The sequence below is a fragment of the Haliotis rufescens genome, unplaced genomic scaffold (genome assembly GCF_023055435.1).
Source record: "Haliotis rufescens isolate VD_foot unplaced genomic scaffold, xgHalRufe1.0.p SCAF_21, whole genome shotgun sequence".
NCBI classification, from domain to species: domain Eukaryota; kingdom Metazoa; phylum Mollusca; class Gastropoda; order Lepetellida; family Haliotidae; genus Haliotis; species Haliotis rufescens.
This window is the reverse complement of record NW_025963902.1, coordinates 11,799,009-11,819,337: the sequence shown is the minus strand read 5'-3', so window position 1 is coordinate 11,819,337 and position 20,329 is coordinate 11,799,009. Positions and strand designations below refer to the sequence as shown.

The 20,329-nt window shown below is 38.6% G+C and overlaps 1 protein-coding gene across 11 annotated transcripts in view; it reads left to right on the top strand.

The window, feature by feature from the left end:
- The window catches only part of LOC124145761 (RIMS-binding protein 2-like), a 322,306-nt gene that overhangs the window by 32,846 nt on the left and 269,131 nt on the right, over nt 1-20,329 (top strand). The window contains exons 1-2 of one of the 11 annotated variants that reach the window (XM_046515675.2): nt 5,448-5,620; nt 8,153-8,525. The exons of 9 other annotated variants lie outside the window; for them this stretch is intronic. In XM_046515675.2, coding sequence (XP_046371631.2) covers nt 8,448-8,525 — 78 coding nt within the window. In that variant the 5' untranslated portion in view covers nt 5,448-5,620; nt 8,153-8,447. Of the gene's footprint in view, nt 1-5,447; nt 5,621-6,533; nt 6,967-8,152; nt 8,526-20,329 lie in introns of those variants that run through there. One more of the 11 variants, XM_046515674.2, reaches the window with a different exon arrangement.

The window sequence follows — 20,329 nt, the reverse complement described above, 5'->3', positions numbered from 1 at the left end:
TCTTTATTGGGGTGTTTGTTTGGGTGTTGGACAGGGTGAACGCGTCGGGAGATTTCCTGGAATATTGGCTTCAACTTTGCCTTGAGAGTTTTTATCAATGGATTTTTTAGTTGTGAATATTTTTCCTGCATAGCAGTGTAGATATTTTGATGTTTGAAGTTTTACGTATGGTTTCTTTTCTTTGAAATTACTGTTTCATGGGTATTGATTTCTTTCTTGTCAGAATTTCATGACTTTAGACTCTGTTTTTGGGGTACATTTATACTTTTTGGGAAAACATTTTAGAAATGTTTGTTAATTACAAGTTGGATGCTTTTTATTAAAGTTGATCTTTTGGGTTTTTTATCATTAAGTGATATCCATGTTTGATAGTAGCAACAACAGCAGTTAATACAATTAGTTTTTTATAAATGTGTTACCTTTCATGTGTTGTGAAGAGTTATTCCTTCATCAGAGAAAATGTTTGATTTTATAGGAAGCTGTCATTTGTCAGTCAGACATATTTATAAATAATCTAATAATGCATTAATAATCCATAATAATTATATTCAAGGATTCCATGATTTAGGCACTGTTAATCATTGACACATCTTGTTGATGTCATTGCTTTTGTTGTTCATTTCATCACTGGATGGTTTTCATTATTTTCTCAGCAACATGGTCGAATTAACATCAGAATTCCCTGACCTTGTTCCTCCAAACTGAAATATCTTCCTGAATGTCAATATGATATGATGGTCCATGTGTCACAATCCTGTCAATCAAATGATTGAAAGGTGACAACTTTGAAATTGACAAGTTTTCCTCAAACCATCCTTTCAACATTGAAACCCAGACTTTCTGTACCTGGTTCCGCGACAGTAATCCATTTCATCAGACAAAGGCGTCGAATACGTCGTATATATCCCACCTGTCAGTTACGTTGCATATTTCAACAAACTGTTACAATAACACACAACCAGACCAGCACACCACAACACAACCTGTAGGCTTCTGTAACGTACACAAATATCACAGCTCCCAAATTAAACCACGTACACTTATCCAAACCTGAAATACAATCCTGTCAATCAAATGATTGAAAGGTGACAATTTTGAAATTGACAAGTTTTCCTCAAACCATCCTTTCAACATTGAAATCCAGACTTTTTGTACCTGGTTCCACGACAGTAATCCATTTCATCAGACAAAGGCGTCACAATTGAATCACAAAATTAAAAACACTCAATCAAAAAAATGAAAGGTGACGAAGGTGACAACCTGGGCCTTCAAGAGAAATGCTCTACATAATAGCATTTGTTACGCTGTTACAGTTATGGGGACAGAAATTGGTTTCCTGCTTTGTAATAGATTATGAACTGATTTCAGATACACAGACAGATGTTGCAGAGAAATTGTCATTATGTAGTGGAGGGAAAGTTGAGTGGGAGATTAATGGGAGATAACTCCTCCATCGTGATTGTCTTGCTATGTATGTGTTGTGGTAGAGCTCCCATTGTGCATCAATCGTTCACAAGTCCTGTCAGGGAGTGTTGATCATGGCTCCAACAGTACATTTTGGTGACTTGCAATGTGCAGTATGATAGTTTATTACCCACGTGGTGAAGATACAGGTGGTAAGATACTAAATCAGTACGTCACACGTGTGTCGTACAAGGTTGACCTTGTTTTATTCGTTTTGATTGGATAACCGTGACCTCTGTCACACCGGGACTACTTTTTTCATTAATAATACATTTTGGTGACGTGCAATGTGCAGTATGATAGTAAAGTTTGTTGTTTAACGCTGCACTCAGCAATATTCCAGCTGTATGATGGCGGTCTGTAAATAATAAAGTCTAGACCAGACAATCCAGTGATTGACATCATGAGCATCGATCTACGCAGTTGGGGTATGATGACATGCGTCAACCAAGTCAGCGAGCCTGACAACACGATCCCGTTAGTTGCCTCTTACGACAAGTATGGGTTAAATGTTGAAGATCAATTCTAACCTGAATCTTCACGAGTTCTTCACCTGTAAAGGGGCAATGAAACATTGTTGCAAACAACAGGGACTATCCTGGAAATTTGACCTCTGAGAGAAAAATATCCCCGGGTCCAAAACGCAATGAGATTGTTTGGAGTGTCTTGAGGTTTTGCTAATGATAAGAGATATTTTGTCTTCAAAAGGTGGAGACTATTTTATTACTTTATTAGTGATATGAATTATGATGCAATCAATGTTACTGAATGATAAAGAGTGAGATATCCTTTGGTAACCTATTTTCGAACACGCAATTATTCCACTGCGTATATTTCAATTTGAGGATCAACAATATTCTGCACTCCGCCATTATCAGCTGATGCAAAGCTCCATGCAGCAATGTAGGAATCTGTAATGGACAGTGAGAGATCGCATGCAGTGTTGCGAGTATGCAACTCGCTGTTTCGATTGACAGTTTTGGACAAATGAATAAACAAACGCGAGTCATTTTTGACATTTTTAGGTACAATAGATAATTTTATTCAAGTAATATGACAGTTTCGATTTTTGTAGGAGAAAATGAGTGTCAGTGTAGATAAAACTATTGAAAGCGTAACCTTTAGATTTATGAGATTGTCAATCACGAAGAATGAACATTGATGCGATATTTATGAGAACTGTGCGAGGATATTGTGGAATCGCGGTCTAAGTCAATCCCTGAAACGATAACAGTGTTACCCATTACGTTCCATGTCTTCAAAACATATTTGGTGTTATTACCCAAAGTGTTAGAACTAACCAAGCTCATAAAGATTGTAGGGGGCACGGGTGGCCCAGTCGTCAAAACAAAACTTAACTTTTGAATATTTTTAATAAGTGACCCCTTTTGTCAATCTTCTAAGGGGGCACGGGTGGCCCAGTCGTATAAGGCGCCGCAATTCGCTGTGCAGAGTTGCGTCCCTTGGGCATGCCAGAAACCTATGATTGTGGGTTCGAATCCCGGTTCGCCCCGATTATGTTTCTAGGTTTGTCAGCACCATACCCGTGCTCGTGGGTTTCACTGAAGTGATAAACGTCTGAGACCTGCATCACTTCGGGCTTTCCTCCCAGATCAAGCTGACACGCCGCGATATAACTGGAATACTGTTAAACCTAACTCACTCACTCACTCACTAAGATTGTATGTGAATTAGTGCAAATATCCCTTCTCGCGCCTGTCTGCATTGTTTTCGTCATGTGGACGGCATTGTTGACATCATTTGAATCTTATCGTGACGTAAGGTCGGAATGATGTCACACTAGAGACGATGTCATAGCTTGTCAGGGGCGGTCGGGTAGCCTAGTGGTTAAAGCGTTCGCTCGTCACTCAGAAGACCCGGGTTCGATTCCCGACATGGGTACAATATGTGAAGCCCATTTCTGGTGTCCTCCGCCGTGATATTGCTGGAATATTGCTAAAAGCGGCGTAAAACCATACTCACTCACTCACTCACTCATAGCTTGTCAAGATTGTTGACGTCATTCGACAAATTGTGGTTTTCTAGGACAAGGGTGGCGATCAGTGCATTTTTCTGAAGGGAAGCTCAAAAGGATAAAGACCAAATGGGTAATGGAGAAATTATTACACTAACATGTGTAAACTCGAAACTTGTGTAAGAATTCTTGTATTACCCTCACTCAAGCTTGGGGAAATACAAGAATCCTGACACTTGCTTCATAAAATCAGCATGACACACATGCTTGTATAATAATCTCTATGTAAGAAATGGTCATACACCATCAAAAAACAAGATTTTAGAATTCATATACTACTCAATTCAAGTTAAGGACCACCCTGTTCTTATTACTATATACTGTCATAGCATGACTTCTTTTGTTCTTTTGAGTATATTTATGCTTTGCCCCTTCCATTCACTTGTATCATTTTGTGTGATACGATCCTGATATCTAACAAATGTTATATTTGGGATAACACTTTCTTAGTAAAGTACAGATTCTCGTACTTTTTGGGGGTTGAGCCCCGTCCGGGATTCGAACCCACTCTGCCAGAGTGAGGCACCTTATCGCCAGCACACAAAGTCAGCGATCTAACCCACTCAGCCACTGAGGCTTCCACAAGAATTTTAACCTGACAACTGGTATTTTTTTTTTGCGCTGGCGACTAGGTGCCTGCCTGGAGTCCGAACGGGACTCAACCCCTCAAAAATACAAGAATCTGTACTTTACTAAGTAAGTGTTATCCCAAATATAAGATTTGTTACATTTGACCACTTTCTAAATGGCATTGTGTGGTTCAATCCTGATATTGTGACACGATGCACCAAATCTTTGTTGAGTGAGTGAGTGAGTATGGTTTTACGCCGCTTTTAGCAATATTCCAGCAATATCACGGCGGGGGACACAAGAAATGGGCTTCACACATTGTACCCATGTCGGAAATCGAACCCGGGTCTTCGGCGTGACAAGCAAACGCTTTAACCACTAGGCTACCCGACCGCCCCCCCAAATCTTTGTTGAATTGTTTGTTTGTTACTGACACACCCATTAGATATTGTGTCTAAACAAACCCACGAGGGTCCGAGCGGATTGTCTGTAGGTCAAACCCATAAACTCTGCCATGGTAATGTGTCTTGAACTAACATTACAGATAAAAGGTAGTAGATTTTCTGTTTTCTTTTAATCAGTTATAAACAAAATGCCAGGCTAGTATAAATACAAGAATGTTTATGGCACAAATAGATATTCTGTTGACCTTAAGACTGACATAAGTCATGCTATGGTACTACTCTACTCACAATGATAGGTGGTGGAGTGGTTAAAGTGTTAGCTTATCATGCAGAAGACCCAGGTTCTATTCCCCACATGGGCACAGTGTACACATTTCTGGTGTCTTCTGCCTTGATATTGTTGGAATATTGCAAAAAGTGGCATAAAACAATGCTTGCTCATAACAATGCAATTTTCTGTTGATCAAATCAATGAAACTTGCTCGGAATGTAAACTATATTCCACGCAACTACTTTTGGTTATAAAAAATAATTCTGTGGATCAAATCCTTTATTGCCTAAATTCTTTATTTCATGCAACGTTTCCTATCTGATTGAACTGAGTATATGTTACATCAGTATATTTTTTGTAAGTCAAATAAAAAAACCCAACTATATTCCATGCAACAATACTTGTATCAAAAGATTTTCTGTATGATTGAATCCATTAAAACTGCCCCAAAGAATCGTATTTCCATGCAACTATATGTATGTATCAGTAGATTTTCTGTTTATCAAATCCAAGGCACTGCCAAAATAACTCCCCATGCAGCTTATAGTATTACGGATAGAGCAGATTTTCTGTTCAATTGAGCCAAGTCCTTCCATGACATCTTGGCTGGTAAAGAATGTCCGATCCTATTGTGGTCGCTACAGTGACAATTCCTCATACAGTATATGCAATGAACTACACCAGGTAACTAGATTCTCCATCATGCTTGATTTCATTCGAGTCACAGGTTTTAATCATTGAATCACTCGTCCATATCAAACATGCCACTCAAAATTGAAATAGACTATAAACCTCGAGCTATGAACAAGGGTTCGTTATTTACTTACTTAATGGCCGAAGGGGACCCAGTGTTTGAGGGGTAGAGTTTGGGTACAGGTAGGACTATCTTACCTTTATCAGGTTAACGAGATATCCAGGTGTAGGTCAGAATTCATCAGGTATTTATATCGTCAGACGGTATCTGTCAGTCATATGACAGTAAGAGATGTAACGCACAGGTATACTAACGAGTTTACCTGAGATTGTAAGATAATCCGTTTTATTATGAATACATTTGTTGGGATTTTGAGGAGGTTGTATGAATCGTGATTATCTGTAATGCAGAGTATGTTTAGAGAAGCGTGAGTGTTTGTTTCAGATGAAATTGATGAGTGAAATTGATTGGGTTTTCATGTATACTGGATCAGGCAGTTTTTGAGGTTTATGTTACATGTACAGCTTACAGGTATTCTCCTACAGGGAATGTTTACAAACGGGTCATTGCTTCTAGGGTATGGAGAGATTTGAGAGCAAATTGTAATGTCATGCTTGACAGGTAGTGTTTTGTTGTAGGAAGAAATTGATCGTTTCAGGTCTAACATGTAAACCATGTTTACCTGTGTCTATGGACTTGGTGTGGTGCTATGCTGATCCTTTGAAGTGTTGACATATGACTAGGGATAGACACCTGTGATAGTCACCTGTCTAGGTAAAATCATACCTGTCAAGTGACAAAAAAATGAACAGGTGAGAGAGCCTACCTGTATTGAACAAACAGGTGAGAAAGTGCATTTGCTTATTAAGCAAGGTGTAGCCAACAAGGACTCCGGTTGTAAACCTGGTCTGGACATACTGCCGACACATTCCTCAACAGGTATCTTAACGAGGTTTTGAGTTACCTGTAATTAACTGACTGACATAACAATACACGGTCCATTTGCGACCGTGCTTGCATGAAGAGGCTGAGGAAAAATACATTAAGTTGACAAACGGCCTGTCCATACCTGTCGGATTAGTTTCACAGACATTCTCATTGCCTCAGGGTCAGAGATGGCCTGTGAGGGTCGGGGGTGGACCAGTTGAGTTAAATCCAGAGCAGGTCACCGCGTGACATTGTCCCTTGGCGAGACACACACATGGATGTGCGGATGTGTGGATACCGTACATGAACAGAAAGACCGCGAGTTCAACTGGGTGAAGTTAATAGCCTTGACAATGCAGTGAGCTGGTGTTTCATGTTTGGGGATTTACCTACCGTGGAGTTAACATACGACTCCATGCTTCGAGAGGTGCAGTATTCAGGATACTGGGAGTGCATACTTGAATACTTGTTGTGAGAGTGCGTGTGTGCACCTGGACACATCGTTAACGACCGGCATACCTGTGAATCTTGTGTTTTATTCATTGGATCTTATCAACTGAAGAAGTTTTTCAAGTCGTGTGCTCTGCATTAAGGAATTTAGGTGAATAAGATCAGCTGCTTGTCTTTAAAGTTGACACAAGTTGTTAACACGAGGCAGGTCAGTTTTATGGTGTAATCTTTCCTGTGACTTAGTGTTTCTGTGTAGGTCAAATGAAATTGATTTGTTGGTCTGAATGTGCATCGTTGTCAATCAATTGCTGTATTGTTGGTAATGTTTACGGTGGAAACTTTGGGATCAGTTATAGGATTATCTGGTAGGTATATTTGTGGGCATTAGTCATGTTTATGATAATTATCCCTGCTCATGTTCGGTTTATGTAGGTTAGACGATATTGATCATGACGTTTCTATCTCTCATCTATCGAGTAAAGATCTGACAGCTGTTTTAAAATATACACCTGTGTTCTGGGATGGATATATATTGACATGTATTGAGATAGAGTATAAAATAATCATTTAAAAATGATAAAATAAGAAAATATAGGAAATGAAATTCAAAGGTATTTTTTCTATAAGCTGGATCAAAACTGTCTGATGCATTAATTATTTTCAAAACTGACTGATGCATTCATTATTTTCAAAACTGACTGATGCATAAATTATTTTCAAAACTGACTGATGCATTAATTATTTTCTATAACAGATCATAGAAATGATATAAATGCACAGATTGTCATTTCCTCTGACAAGGAATTATATACTCACTGACAAAAGAAACGCGAATACCATACATGTTGGTTAATTTATGAAGAATTGTTCATGTTCAAGAGATATTTGATTGGTTTGATGCACAAACGAAAATACTGTTACGTTATGTGTATCAACGCTTATGAAGCATCACATGTGACTTCATAGATCTATGACTCGAGATGCACCATTTATCTCATGCAGGATTTGCGTGTACCTTTGAAAATCACGAGCATCATATCGTGATAAGAATAAAGACACTTTGTGGTAACACTTGACTGATTGTTAGTTTTGTCATTAAGTGGTACACTTTGGAAACATATCTTCTTAACGTACATACTTCTTTATATGTTTTTATGGTTTGCGTTTCTTTTGGCATTGAGCATATTTAAATTTTTAAACTTTAAAAAAATTAGATTTTGAAATTTTTAAACTTTCAAAAAAATTAGTTTTTGAAATTTTAAACTTTCAAAAATTAGTATATGTGTGAATGAACACCATCGTCATTTTCATCCAAGGCTTCTTAATTATCTTATTAGCTCTGGACGCTGACCTGCCAATTGACCTAGTCTACATCTCAAACACTTGGAATCTGTGTGTTTAAATGCCTCCCTGTTGAACTGATTGTTGACAGTGAAACCCGTGGCTCTCGAGAGATGTACTTTGCGTTATAAGAAAACACAGGCGATAATTGCCAGATTTCGAAATGAAATAAGCGTAAATATTCGAAAATCTGGCCAGGATGGTTAGATGAGAGCACATGTTATACCTATGGACCCAGGAGGTTCGAGTGTTGACAGCTGATCTTGGGTTGTACATTGCGATATTGACAATATGGAGTTACTCCTTGAGCGAAACCATCCTCCAGCTGTGGTTCAGGAAGAGAGGCGACCTCATCAAATCACTGTCAGGGTAAGATATTAATTAGTAATTTTTTATTAATTGTTACTCATTTATTATTATTTTAATCAATGGCAGGTTAATCCTGCTCATTGGCAGGTATATGACACTATGAAATGCTTCCTGTTTGAAGAAGTGTATGTCAACATGTTTGTTTCAGAGGATGTAAATTGATTACTGAAAAATTTACCTTGCGTTTTTATGCAATTTGCTCACCGTTTTTTTTATTAATAACTCCATAAACACAAAAAATATTGAAGTCAATTCTTATAAGTACATGCGTCAACAATAACTTCACATTCTGCCTATTTTATTATTCACACGGAAAAGGGTAGACAATGATACAATAATTCAACACATGTCCCAACCATTCTGTTATTATCCAATCAGTGGGTAGCGGGGTAGCCTAGTGGTTAAAGCGTTCGCTCGTCATGCTGAAGACCCGGGTTCGATTGCCCACATGGGTACAATGTGTGAAGCCCATTTCTGGTTTGTCACGCTCTGACATTGCTGGAATATTGCTAAAAGTGGCGTAAAACCTCACTTGGATCGTTACTCGTAAAATCAATCACTGGATTGTCTGGTCCAGACTTGATTATATACAGACTGCCATCATATAGCTGGAATATTGCTGAGTGCGGCGTTAAACAACAAACAAACAAACAAGATTATCAATTAGTTAACTGTTCTCATTACATAAGTCTATAGGGGTATCCATTGTGATTGTTAGATTTCCAAGGACAAAACCTTTATTCCAACAAGCAAACGTCATCACATTTTGTGTTCACAAATAGTAAAAGGGTTGTGTGATAGCTTTGTAGTTGTGGTTGCTTGTCAAGCAAAAGGTCCGAGTTTGTTTCCTAAAAAAAAGGTTTTGAGAGCCCCCTTTGAGTCCTAGGTCCGACAGACAGACAGACAGACAGACAGACAGACGCTGGCATAAAACTCACTCACAGTGGTAAATCTTTTTTGTGGATTTTTGTACAAACAAAACACAATTTAGGTACAAACATTACAAAATATAACATGTTTTTTAACCAAGCAGTTTTAACATAATTACATGTTGTCAAAGTTGGAGTAATTGTGTTGGAACAGCATTGCCATAAAACAAGTGAGTGAGTGAGTGAGTGAGTGAGTGAGTATGGTTTTACGCCGCTTTTAGCAATATTCCAGCAATATCACAGCAGGGGACACCAGAAATGAGCGTCACACATTGTACCCATGTCGGGAGTCAATGTGACAAGCGTGACGAGCGAATGCTTTAACTACTAGGCTACCTGACTGCCATCATGAAGCAAGTGATATTAATGATAGGGTACTGTAATGACAGTAGTTTATTAAACTTCAAAATATTTGGAAAAATGTAAAATTTAGGCTTGATATAACTCAAATATTCATTTTCATTATGGTTTAAGGTACAAACTCTACATATTCTAAATTCACAGGGAATATAAAGATGATGCCTGCATCCAAGTTCTAATTGTAGAGCCAAAAGCGAGTCAATGCGGTCCTTAATTTATTTACAGTACATAACCAGTACTACCCTCCTATCATTATCGTTATAGGGGGCACGAGTGGCCCCGTCGTATAAGGCGTCACAATTCGCTGTGCAGAGTTGCGTCCCTTGGGCACGCCAGAAACCTATGATTGTGGGTTCAAATTTCGGTTCGCCCCGATTATGTTTCTAGGTTTGTCAGCACCATACCCGTGCTCGTGGGTTTCACCGAAGTGGTAAACATCTGAGATTTACATCACTTCGAGCTTTCCTCCCACATTAAGCTGACACGTCGTGATATAACTGTAATACTGTTAAAAGCGTAGTTAACCCATCTCACTCATTATCGTTATGTGTCAGATATTAATAATTCCATAAGCGTTAATTCACTTGTTTTCATGATGTGATGTAAAGAAGTTATTAAATATGAATAACCATGACATGATGATGGATATATCATTCATTTGATGTGACACAGTTATTATGAAATACTGATGTCAGTTAATGGCCTAATGTTCGTAAAAGCATAAACTATTTGACAGTGTCTTCATGCATCGTGGTTAAACTTGACATTGTGTGAAATGATTCGCTTCAAGGAGCTGGGTTATGTCATGTATCTGCTTGCCCGTTATTCAAGGGTGTACATACCGATACATATAGGTGACTTATTGATTGATGGATGAGAGACAGTGGCCATGATTGACAGGAGCTGTACGCAGGAAGTGAAGGACTGTTGTGTGTGTTTGTGATAAAGAAGATGATTAAACATGCACAAATTGTAAAAAAGAAAATATCTGTTACTTAATTTTGCTTTTGTAAAATGTAAATCAAGCTGATGTGAAGAACTGTTAAAATCAGTTTCGCTCACTCACTCATTCACTCACTTACTCTCTCACTTACATAAACACCCACCCCCGACCAACAAAACTGCCCACAAAACCCACCCACCCACCCACCCACCCACTCACCCACCCACTCACTCACTCACTCACTCACTCACTCACTCACTCACTCACTTACATAAACACCCACCCCCACCCATCGAAACTGCCCACAAAACCCACTCACTCACTCACTCTCACTCTCTCACTTACATAAACAGCCACCCCCACCCATCGAAACTGCTCACAAAACCCACTCACCCACCCACTCACTCACTCACTCACTCACTTACTCACTTACATAAACACCCACCCCCACCCATCAAAACTGCCCTCAAAACCCACTCACCCACACACTCACTCACTCACTTACTCACTCATTCACTCACTCACTCTCTCACTCTCTCACTTACATAAACACCCACCCCCACCCATCGAAACTGCCCACAAAACCCACCCACTCACATACCCACCCAACCATCTAAAACCCACTGAACCAGCTAAAACCCACCCAAGCACATACCAACCCACCAACCCACCAGCCCAGCCACCCATTCACTCACTCATATTGGATGTGTACCCCATCTCAGTCTGATAGTAAAGAATACACAGTACATCACACAGGTGTAGCTGGGTTGAACAAATATATCAGTACGAGCAATTAACATTATCTACTACACATGCAAAAATAGATATTTTCATCACGTTGCGTCGTCCATGTCACGGGTACAAAAGTATTGATGTATGTGTCAGTGTTGGAGTGCATTTCAGTGAATTATGATCATGATAAATTGGTTTGTTAACTCATTGTGACTTGCTAGCTTTGTCTGATTCTAACAACATTCACCTTGGGAGCATTCGAGATACACAGAGCCTCTCAAGTGAGGCCGACGTAATTGTATGTAATAACAACAGGAAATTGAAATGTGTTGTGGTAAATGTCAAAGAATCAATTACGAGGAGATGTGTATTTCTCTGAAGGTGAAATTGATCAATTTCAGTTCTGTGTCAATCGTGACATACAGCTGTGTCTTTATGTGAGACATGGGGTAGCCTTGTAGTTAAGGTGTTTACCTTTCAAGCCTATGTTTGAATCAGTTGGGTAGCTCAGTGGTTAAGTGTTCACCTTTTGAGCCTAGGTTAGAATCAGTTGGGTAGCTCAGTGGTTAAGTGTTCACCTTTTGAGCCTAGGTTAGAATCAGTTGGGTAGCTCAGTGGTTAAGTGTTCACCTTTTGAGCCTAGGTTAGAATCAGTTGGGTAGCTCATTGGTTAAGTGTTCACCTTTCAAGTCTGGGTTAGAATCAGTTGGGTAGCTCATTGGTTAAGTGTTCACCTTTTGAGCCTAGGTTAGAATCAGTTGGGTAGCTCATTGGTTAAGTGTTCACCTTTCAAGTCTGGGTTAGAATCAGTTGGGTAGCTCAGTGGTTAAGTGTTCACCTTTCAAGCCTATGTTTGAATCAGTTGGGTAGCTCAGTGGTTAAAGTGTTCACCTTTCAATCCTATGTTAGAATCAGTTGGGTAGCTCAGTGGTTAAAGTGTTCACCTTTCAAGCATATGTTTGAATCAGTTTCGTAGCTCACTGGTTAAGGTGTTCACCTTTCAAGCCTGGGTTTGAATTGGATGGTCATAGTATATGAAGCTGGCTGATTTGGTGTCATTGTACCCCAGTGGTGTTGATGGTTGTTCATGGTATCTTACCCGTAAATATCCGGGTTCGAACTGATCTTCAGCAACTCATGCTTGCCGTAAAGGAGACTAACGGGCTCACTGACTTGGTTGACTCATGTCATCATATTCCAATTGCGTAGATCAATTCTCATGATGTCAGTCACTGGATTGTCTGGTCCAGATTTGATCATTTACAGACTGCCATCATATAGCTGGAATATTGCTGTGTGGCGATAAACAACAAACAAAACAAAGAAATCATGGTATTCAACATATTGTTTGCTTATCCAAGACTTGACCATTGACAGGTCGAATGTATTATTGCCCACATTCACTTGATTGCCCTGTTTTGACTTATGGGGTGACCTGAAAAACATGACCTGCTGGCGGAAACACAACAAGAAGAAAAGATAAATCAAACACTTGGCTTCTGTCGCTGTTACAGATAAAAAGTTTTGTGTGTTGAAAAAAACAACTAAAAAGAACCAAACATTGTTCAAGTAATAGAAATTAAAATTTAAATATTAATCATTTTAGGAATATAATTTATTGGCCTGTATCATTCACAAAAATAAAATTTGCCACTGAAAAGAAAAGAATTATATAAATACATGTACCTATCTATCAAAATAACAATAAAATTAAAACTCTACATCATAATAAACATGATAAATATCAGCTGATCATGCATCATGTTACACGTATATGTCACCATTCGTGACCTACTTGTGCCCTCTGCACATACCCACACAGCACAGCACAGCACAGCACAGCACAGCACAGCACAGCACAGCACTGAGCATGATTCAGGAATATGTTTAAGGCCACATATTTTTAATTTTTTGTTTCACAAATTTATTCCAGCTTTTCCTCTGAAGGTCGGTCGAAATAAAAATAAAAATAAATAGATGTCAATTATTTATTTATTTATATGAAAATCATTCTGCCATGGAGTTAAAACTGCAGCTGGCTTCTTGAATCACTGATAGTGATGTAGACATGGAATTTATATATAACATTTTATATTTTATAAGAGGATCTATATTACTAGCAGGAGACATAATAATAAAAATAAATATTTTTATGGTTGATTTTTTTCTTTACCAGGGCCCCGTTCCACAAAGCGATCGTAGCCCTACGACAGTCATAAGTCTATGTTAAAGTATGGGAGTTACGATCGTCTTAGAGCTACGATCGCTTTGTGGAATGGGGCCCAGCTGCTTTTCAGTAGGGGTGGCAGGCCCATGAACCGAAAAATATAAATTGTGAGGCCTTATATTTTGTGAAGTTGCCAACAAAATTAAAAGGATCACTTCCTCAGTGTGAGAATTATTAATCGGCCAGTTTTGTGTTCATTCAAGCTTAAGCCATCTGAATGTATAGTGACCGGTTGTTGTGTGAGGTCATTCGTAGACTGACATGCTAGTTTTGTATGCATGAGTAGCTAGGTCAGGCTATCCATCATTCATGTAGCTCAAGGCAGAGTTCAATGATTGACACTATAATGATTGATTTTCCATGATTGAAGTCTTGTGAATGTCCTTCCTTTGTTTATGGAGGGTATTTGGGTGTCAGTGTTTTTGTTTTTATGAATGCTGATATATTCTGGTATGTATTGTAGATATATTCTGGTATGTATTGTAGATATATTCTGGTATGTATTGTAGATATATTCTGGTATGTATTGTAGTTATATTCTGGTATGTATTGTTGTTATATTCTGGTATGTATTGTAGTTATATTCTGGTATGTATTGTAGATATATTCTGGTATGTATTGTAGTTATATTCTGGTATGTATTGTAGTTATATTCTGTCTGGTATGTATTGTAGTTATATTCTGGTATGTATTGTAGTTATATTCTGGTATGTATTGTTGTTATATTCTGGTATGTATTGTAGTTATATTCTGGTATGTATTGTTGTTATATTCTGGTATGTTTTGTAGTTATATTCTGGTGTGTATTGTAGCTATATTCTGGTATGTATTGTTGTTAAATTCTGGTATGTTTTGTAGTTATATTCTGGTATGTATTGTAGTTATATTCTGGTATGTATTGTAGTTATATTCTGGTATGTATTGTTGTTATATTCTGGTATGTATTGTAGTTATATTCTGGTATGTATTGTTGTTATATTCTGGTATGTATTGTTGTTATATTCTGGTATGTTTTGTAGTTATATTCTGGTATGTATTGTTGTTATATTCTGGTATGTATTGTTGTTATATTCTGGTATGTATTGTTGTTATATTCTGGTATGTATTGTTGTTATATTCTGGTATGTATTGTAGTTATATTCTTGAATGTATTGTAGTTATATTCTGGTATGTATTGTAGATATATTCTGGTATGTATTGTAGATATATTCTGGTATGTATTGTAGTTATATTCTGGTATGTTTTGTAGTTATATTCTGGTATGTATTGTAGTTATATTCTGGTATGTATTGTAGTTATATTCTGGTATGTATTGTAGTTATATTCTGGTATGTATTGTAGTTATATTCTGGTATGTATTGTAGTTATATTCTGGTATGTTTCGTAGTTATATTCTGGTATGTATTGTTGTTATATTCTGGTATGTATTGTAGTTATATTCTGGTATGTATTGTTGTTATATTCTGGTATGTATTGTTGTTATATTCTGGTGTGTATTGTTGTTATATTCTGGTATGTATTGTTGTTATATTCTGGTATGTTTTGTAGTTATATTCTGGTATGTATTGTTGTTATATTCTGGTATGTATTGTTGTTATATTCTGGTATGTATTGTAGTTATATTCTGGTATGTATTGTCGTTATATTGTATCGTCTGTTGAAGGAGAGATTACCGAAGGAAGGCAAATCATGAATATTGATGTCAGGTCCAGACTCGATTATTTACGGACTGTCGTCATATAGCTGAATTATTGCTGAGTATTGTATTAAACAACAAACAAACTACAAGTTCAACAACTAATATATCACAAAAACAGGATAAAATGTATCTCGTGTTTGGTAACATTTGCAGACAACCTCTTTTCATGTTTGGAGTGCATATGCAAGCAAGGATTATATCCCACCTTAATATTATCCCAGGGAAAGTTTTACTCTAGAGTACAGTATAAGATAGGATTAAACAGGTAGGGGTTCAAATTCACTAGGGAGAATCATCCTGACACTAGAGAACTTCATCCCTGGGATAAAAAATAGGGTAGGATAATATTCACTCCTACACATACAGTTATCTGTGATATATTTTTTTGCCAATCAGACATTTGCATTTTGGTCACGCCCACCTCAACTGAAGTGTCACTTTCATATACAGTATGCCCTCGCTATTGCGCCCTTCATTATAGTGCTACCTCCGTTATAGTGAGTGAGTGAGTTAGTTGGGTTTAACGCCGCTTTTAACAGTATTCCAGCTATATCGCGGCGTGTCAGCTTAATGTAGGAGGAAAGCCCGAAGTGATGCAGGTCTCGGACCTTTACCACTTAGGTGAAACCCACGAGCACAGGTATGGTGCTGACAAACCTAGAAACATAATCGGGGCGAACCGGGATTCGAACCCACAATCATAGGTTTCTGGCGTGCCCAAGGGACGCAACTCTGCACAGCCAATCGCGGCGCCTTAGACGACTGGGCCACCCGTGCCCCCACCTCGGTTATAGCTCATGGTAACACGTGGCTCCCAAAATTTACTTACGTTTTTCATAAACTCAAGTTTTACACTGACTCATTGTTTTTCCCCTATCTCCATCACCACAAGCACGTAACACCGGAAATACTGTCAACAAATCCGAAGTGAAGTACGCAATATAATCCTGTTATACTATCTACCTCTATCTGGTTATAAAAACATGTTCATTGTATATCTGGACTTGTATTTGTAATTTGTTTTATTAATTTTAAAATTTCATTCAATATTGTTTACATTAATTTGGGCGAAATCGTGTGTGAATTTAAGTGGACGGAAGATCACACAACTCACCGTTTTTTACAGCAACCACGGTCAGATTACCGCTATTGACACCTTGAAACAAACTTTAGTTGCCAGGGAATGGATATATCATAAATGCCATACTTACACTCGTTAAAAGGCATATTTGTGGCAATGTGACTATAATATGTCAACATTACGTTTTCAAAATCGAAATACATTATCTCTTCCTCCATCCCTCCCTCCCTTCCTCCATCCATCCCTCTCTCTCTCCCTCCATCCATGCCGCCATCCCTCCCTCCATCCATCCATCCCTCCCTCTCTCCCTCCCTCCTTTCATGCCACCATCCCTCCCTCCCTCCCTCCCTCTATCCCTCCCTCCATCCATCCATCCATCCCTCCCTCTCTCCCTCCCTCTATCCATGCCACCATCCCCCCTCCATTCCTCCCTCCCTCCCTTCCTCCATCCATCCCTCCCTCTCTCCCTCCATCCATGCCACCATCCCTCCCTCCCTCCCTCTATCCCTCCCTCCATCCATCCATCCCTCCATCCATCCTTCCATTCCTCCCTCCCTCCCTTTCTCCATCCATCCCTCCTTCTCTCCCTCTATCCCTCCCTCCTTTCATGCCACCATCCCTCCCTCCCTCCCTCTATCCCTGCCTCCCTCCCTCCCTCCCTTCCTCCATCCATCCCTCCCTCTCTCCCTCCATCCATGCCACCATCCCTCCCTCCCTCTATCCCTCCCTCCATTCCTCCCTCCCTCCTTCCCTTCCTTCCTCCATCCATCCCTCCCTCTCTCCATCCATGCCACCATCCCTCCCTCCCTCCCTCCATTCCTCCCTCCCTCCCTCCCTCCCTCCATCAATCCTTCCTTCCCTCCCTCCCTCCCTCCCTCCCTCCATCCATCCATCCATCCATCAGTTTGATCTGACTTCTCAGAAGTGTGTGAAGAGATGAGTCTAAAGCGTATACTGTTCAGCCACATAATTAGTCTTGGTCATGGCTTTAAGAAAATAAAAAAAAGAATTTTTATTAACAAATGACATTGATATCATACTGTCCTCTTAACACAACAAAAAACATTTCATTAAGCCATATTTCACAATAACAGGATTCAAATGTGTTCCTGGATTTAAAATAACAACATGAATTTTTTCGACAAAGTACCCTGATAATCCTACAGTCTACTCACATCACACAGCCCACATTACAAAACCAATAAACAGCCGCTATCTCTAGATAGATATAATGTGGTGGTGAGTTTTCAGTTCAGCCTTAATATCAAGATTCATTACACACTACCAGTATCCTTGCCACCTGTTCTTCTGTACGCTACAGCTGATTAGGAGTTGGAAGCTTCATGTGGGTTTAAATAGGTATTCGTCATGACGCCAGGTGCTATGAAAAATCAGTAAACAGGTCATGTGGTATGTGAACAGGAGAATAGCCATAACTGTCAGAAAGAATGTGGCATTCATGGGACCATTGATATTTTTATACCCCCAACAAAATGTCCGGGGTATATAGTTATACCAAGATTCTGTCCGTCCGTCTGAAAACTTTGTCCGCGCGATTTCTCTTAAACTATTCAGTGGATTCATCTCAAACTTAGTACATATAATCTGTGTCATATGGAGGGGTGCAGTCAAAGGAAAAAATTGTTTTTATTAATTTTCCACTTTTTTTATGAATTTTTCAAACCCTAACGTCCGTCTGAAACTTTGTCCGAGCGATTTCTCTTAAACTATTCAGTGGATTCATCTCAAACTTAGTACATATAATCTGTGTTATATGAAGGGGTGCAGTCAAAAGAAAAAAATTGTTTTTATTAATTTTCCATTTTATTATGAGTGAGTGAGTTTGGTTTTACGCCGCTTTTAGCAATATTCCAGCAATTTCACGGCGGGGGCCACCAGAAATGGGCTTCACACATTGTACCCATGTCGGGATTCGAACCCGGGTCTTTGGCGTGACGAGCGAACGTCATTTTTTAATGAATTTTTCAAACCCTAACGTCCGTCTGAAAACTTTGTCCGCGCGATTTCTCTTAAACTATTCAGTGGATTCATCTCAAACTTAGTACATATAATCTGTGTCATATGGAGGGGTGCAGTCAAAGGAAAAAAATTGTTTTTATTAATTTTCCATTTTTTTATGAATTTTTCAAACCCTAAAGGCTAACCCTAATCTAGCTACATGTATTTAATTTGTAACTACTGACACACTAGGCGGGTCGGGGGTATTTGTGAGCCACGCTCACTTTTGCACTTGTTTTATGTGTTTCTGATCTCCATCCAACCTCAATCAGCTAGAGAGCGGATAGGTGAAATAAAATTTAAAAAATATAGAAAAAAAGGGAAAAAATGTTTTTCTCAAATTATGTTACCTACTATATGACATTTTAAAGTTTAAAACACTTGGCAGCAGTCTTTACTTAATTTATGATGCAGGTCGAGTCGCTTTGCTTCGGAAACAAAAGTTTAGTAAATATAGCTGAAAAAGCATCAAGCTGACCTGGGTTTTTTATGGGTGTGCAATGGTAGTGGTATTTTTTTTATCACATCAGGTATAATTTTCCACAAATACAATCTTTTTTTTTTTTTTTTTATTTCACATTTGAATCGAAATTTAGGGTGCGCGGGAGATGGGAAACTCAGAAAAACATTAAATGATAGGTTTAATCAAGTTTGCCATATTCTCATAAGTACAAAAATGAATTGCTAAACTGTCTATCAGTTACTCTTGAAAAGGATGATTTGTGATTTCTGTACAGACAAAAAGGGATTTGCCAGGTTAATGTTGTCAAGTTACTGTGAATGGAGTCCCTACACGCTGATATCACAGGGGCAGCAAGTTTGTGTGTTTCTCTGTAAGACTTCCTGAAATGAACATCAGAGGAGTGTCGTATATTTCAGGTATGTCAAAAGATCCTTTGTCTGATTTGTAATGTTAAACTGAGTGACATCTTGGCCTGTGTGTCCAAAATAGTACATTAATGGCCCTTGCCGTCACACTTTGCCGCTCAATGACCGTGTCTATTGAAAAGAGAGGGATAGCTTGTCATGCCTTGTGATCTATGCCAGTTATTGTCAGGTTGTAGGAAACTCGCCTTTCTAATAATTTGATAGCCTCAAATATTCCTTGGACAATAAAAAAAAAATCTCCAATTTTTGAATTTGAAATTTGTTTCACAGCTGATGTAAAAATATAAAAATTTAAGAAATCTTTTTTTATTGTATAATATATCACCTACTTCTATTGAATGATTGAAAGTGTCCCACCAACCCCTGGCCACAAGGGTGTAGGGGATTCATGTATATTGTGGCTATTTATCTGCAAATTAAAAATTAAATTTAAAATTAAAAAAAAATATGTAATAACCCTACTTTATAGAGCACAAGGAGAGATGAAGTGAAAAGATGTGTATGACCATAATTTGACTTGAATATTTTCCGTGGCATAGGATTGAGTTGTTTAATTTAGTTACCTGTTTTGTGTGTTATTAGTGAGAGTTATCTGATTGGTAAATCTCACAATGGTGTTTAATGTCAGTGAGGATGCCATCTTAAACAGGAGCGATGTCAATAGGTGTCACCGAAGTATAATCCGAACATGTAGATTTTATACGGGGTGGGGGCTCGGGTGGGCCAGTCGTCCGAGGCACTGCAATTCACTGTGCAGAGTTGCATCCCTTAGCAATGCAAGAAAGCTATGACTGGGTTTGAATCCTGGTTTGCCCAGATTTTCTCAGCACCATACCCATGCTCGTGGGTTTCACCAAAGTGGTAAACATCTTAGACCTGCGTCAATTTTCTCCCACATGAAGCTGATACGCCGTGATTAATCTGTC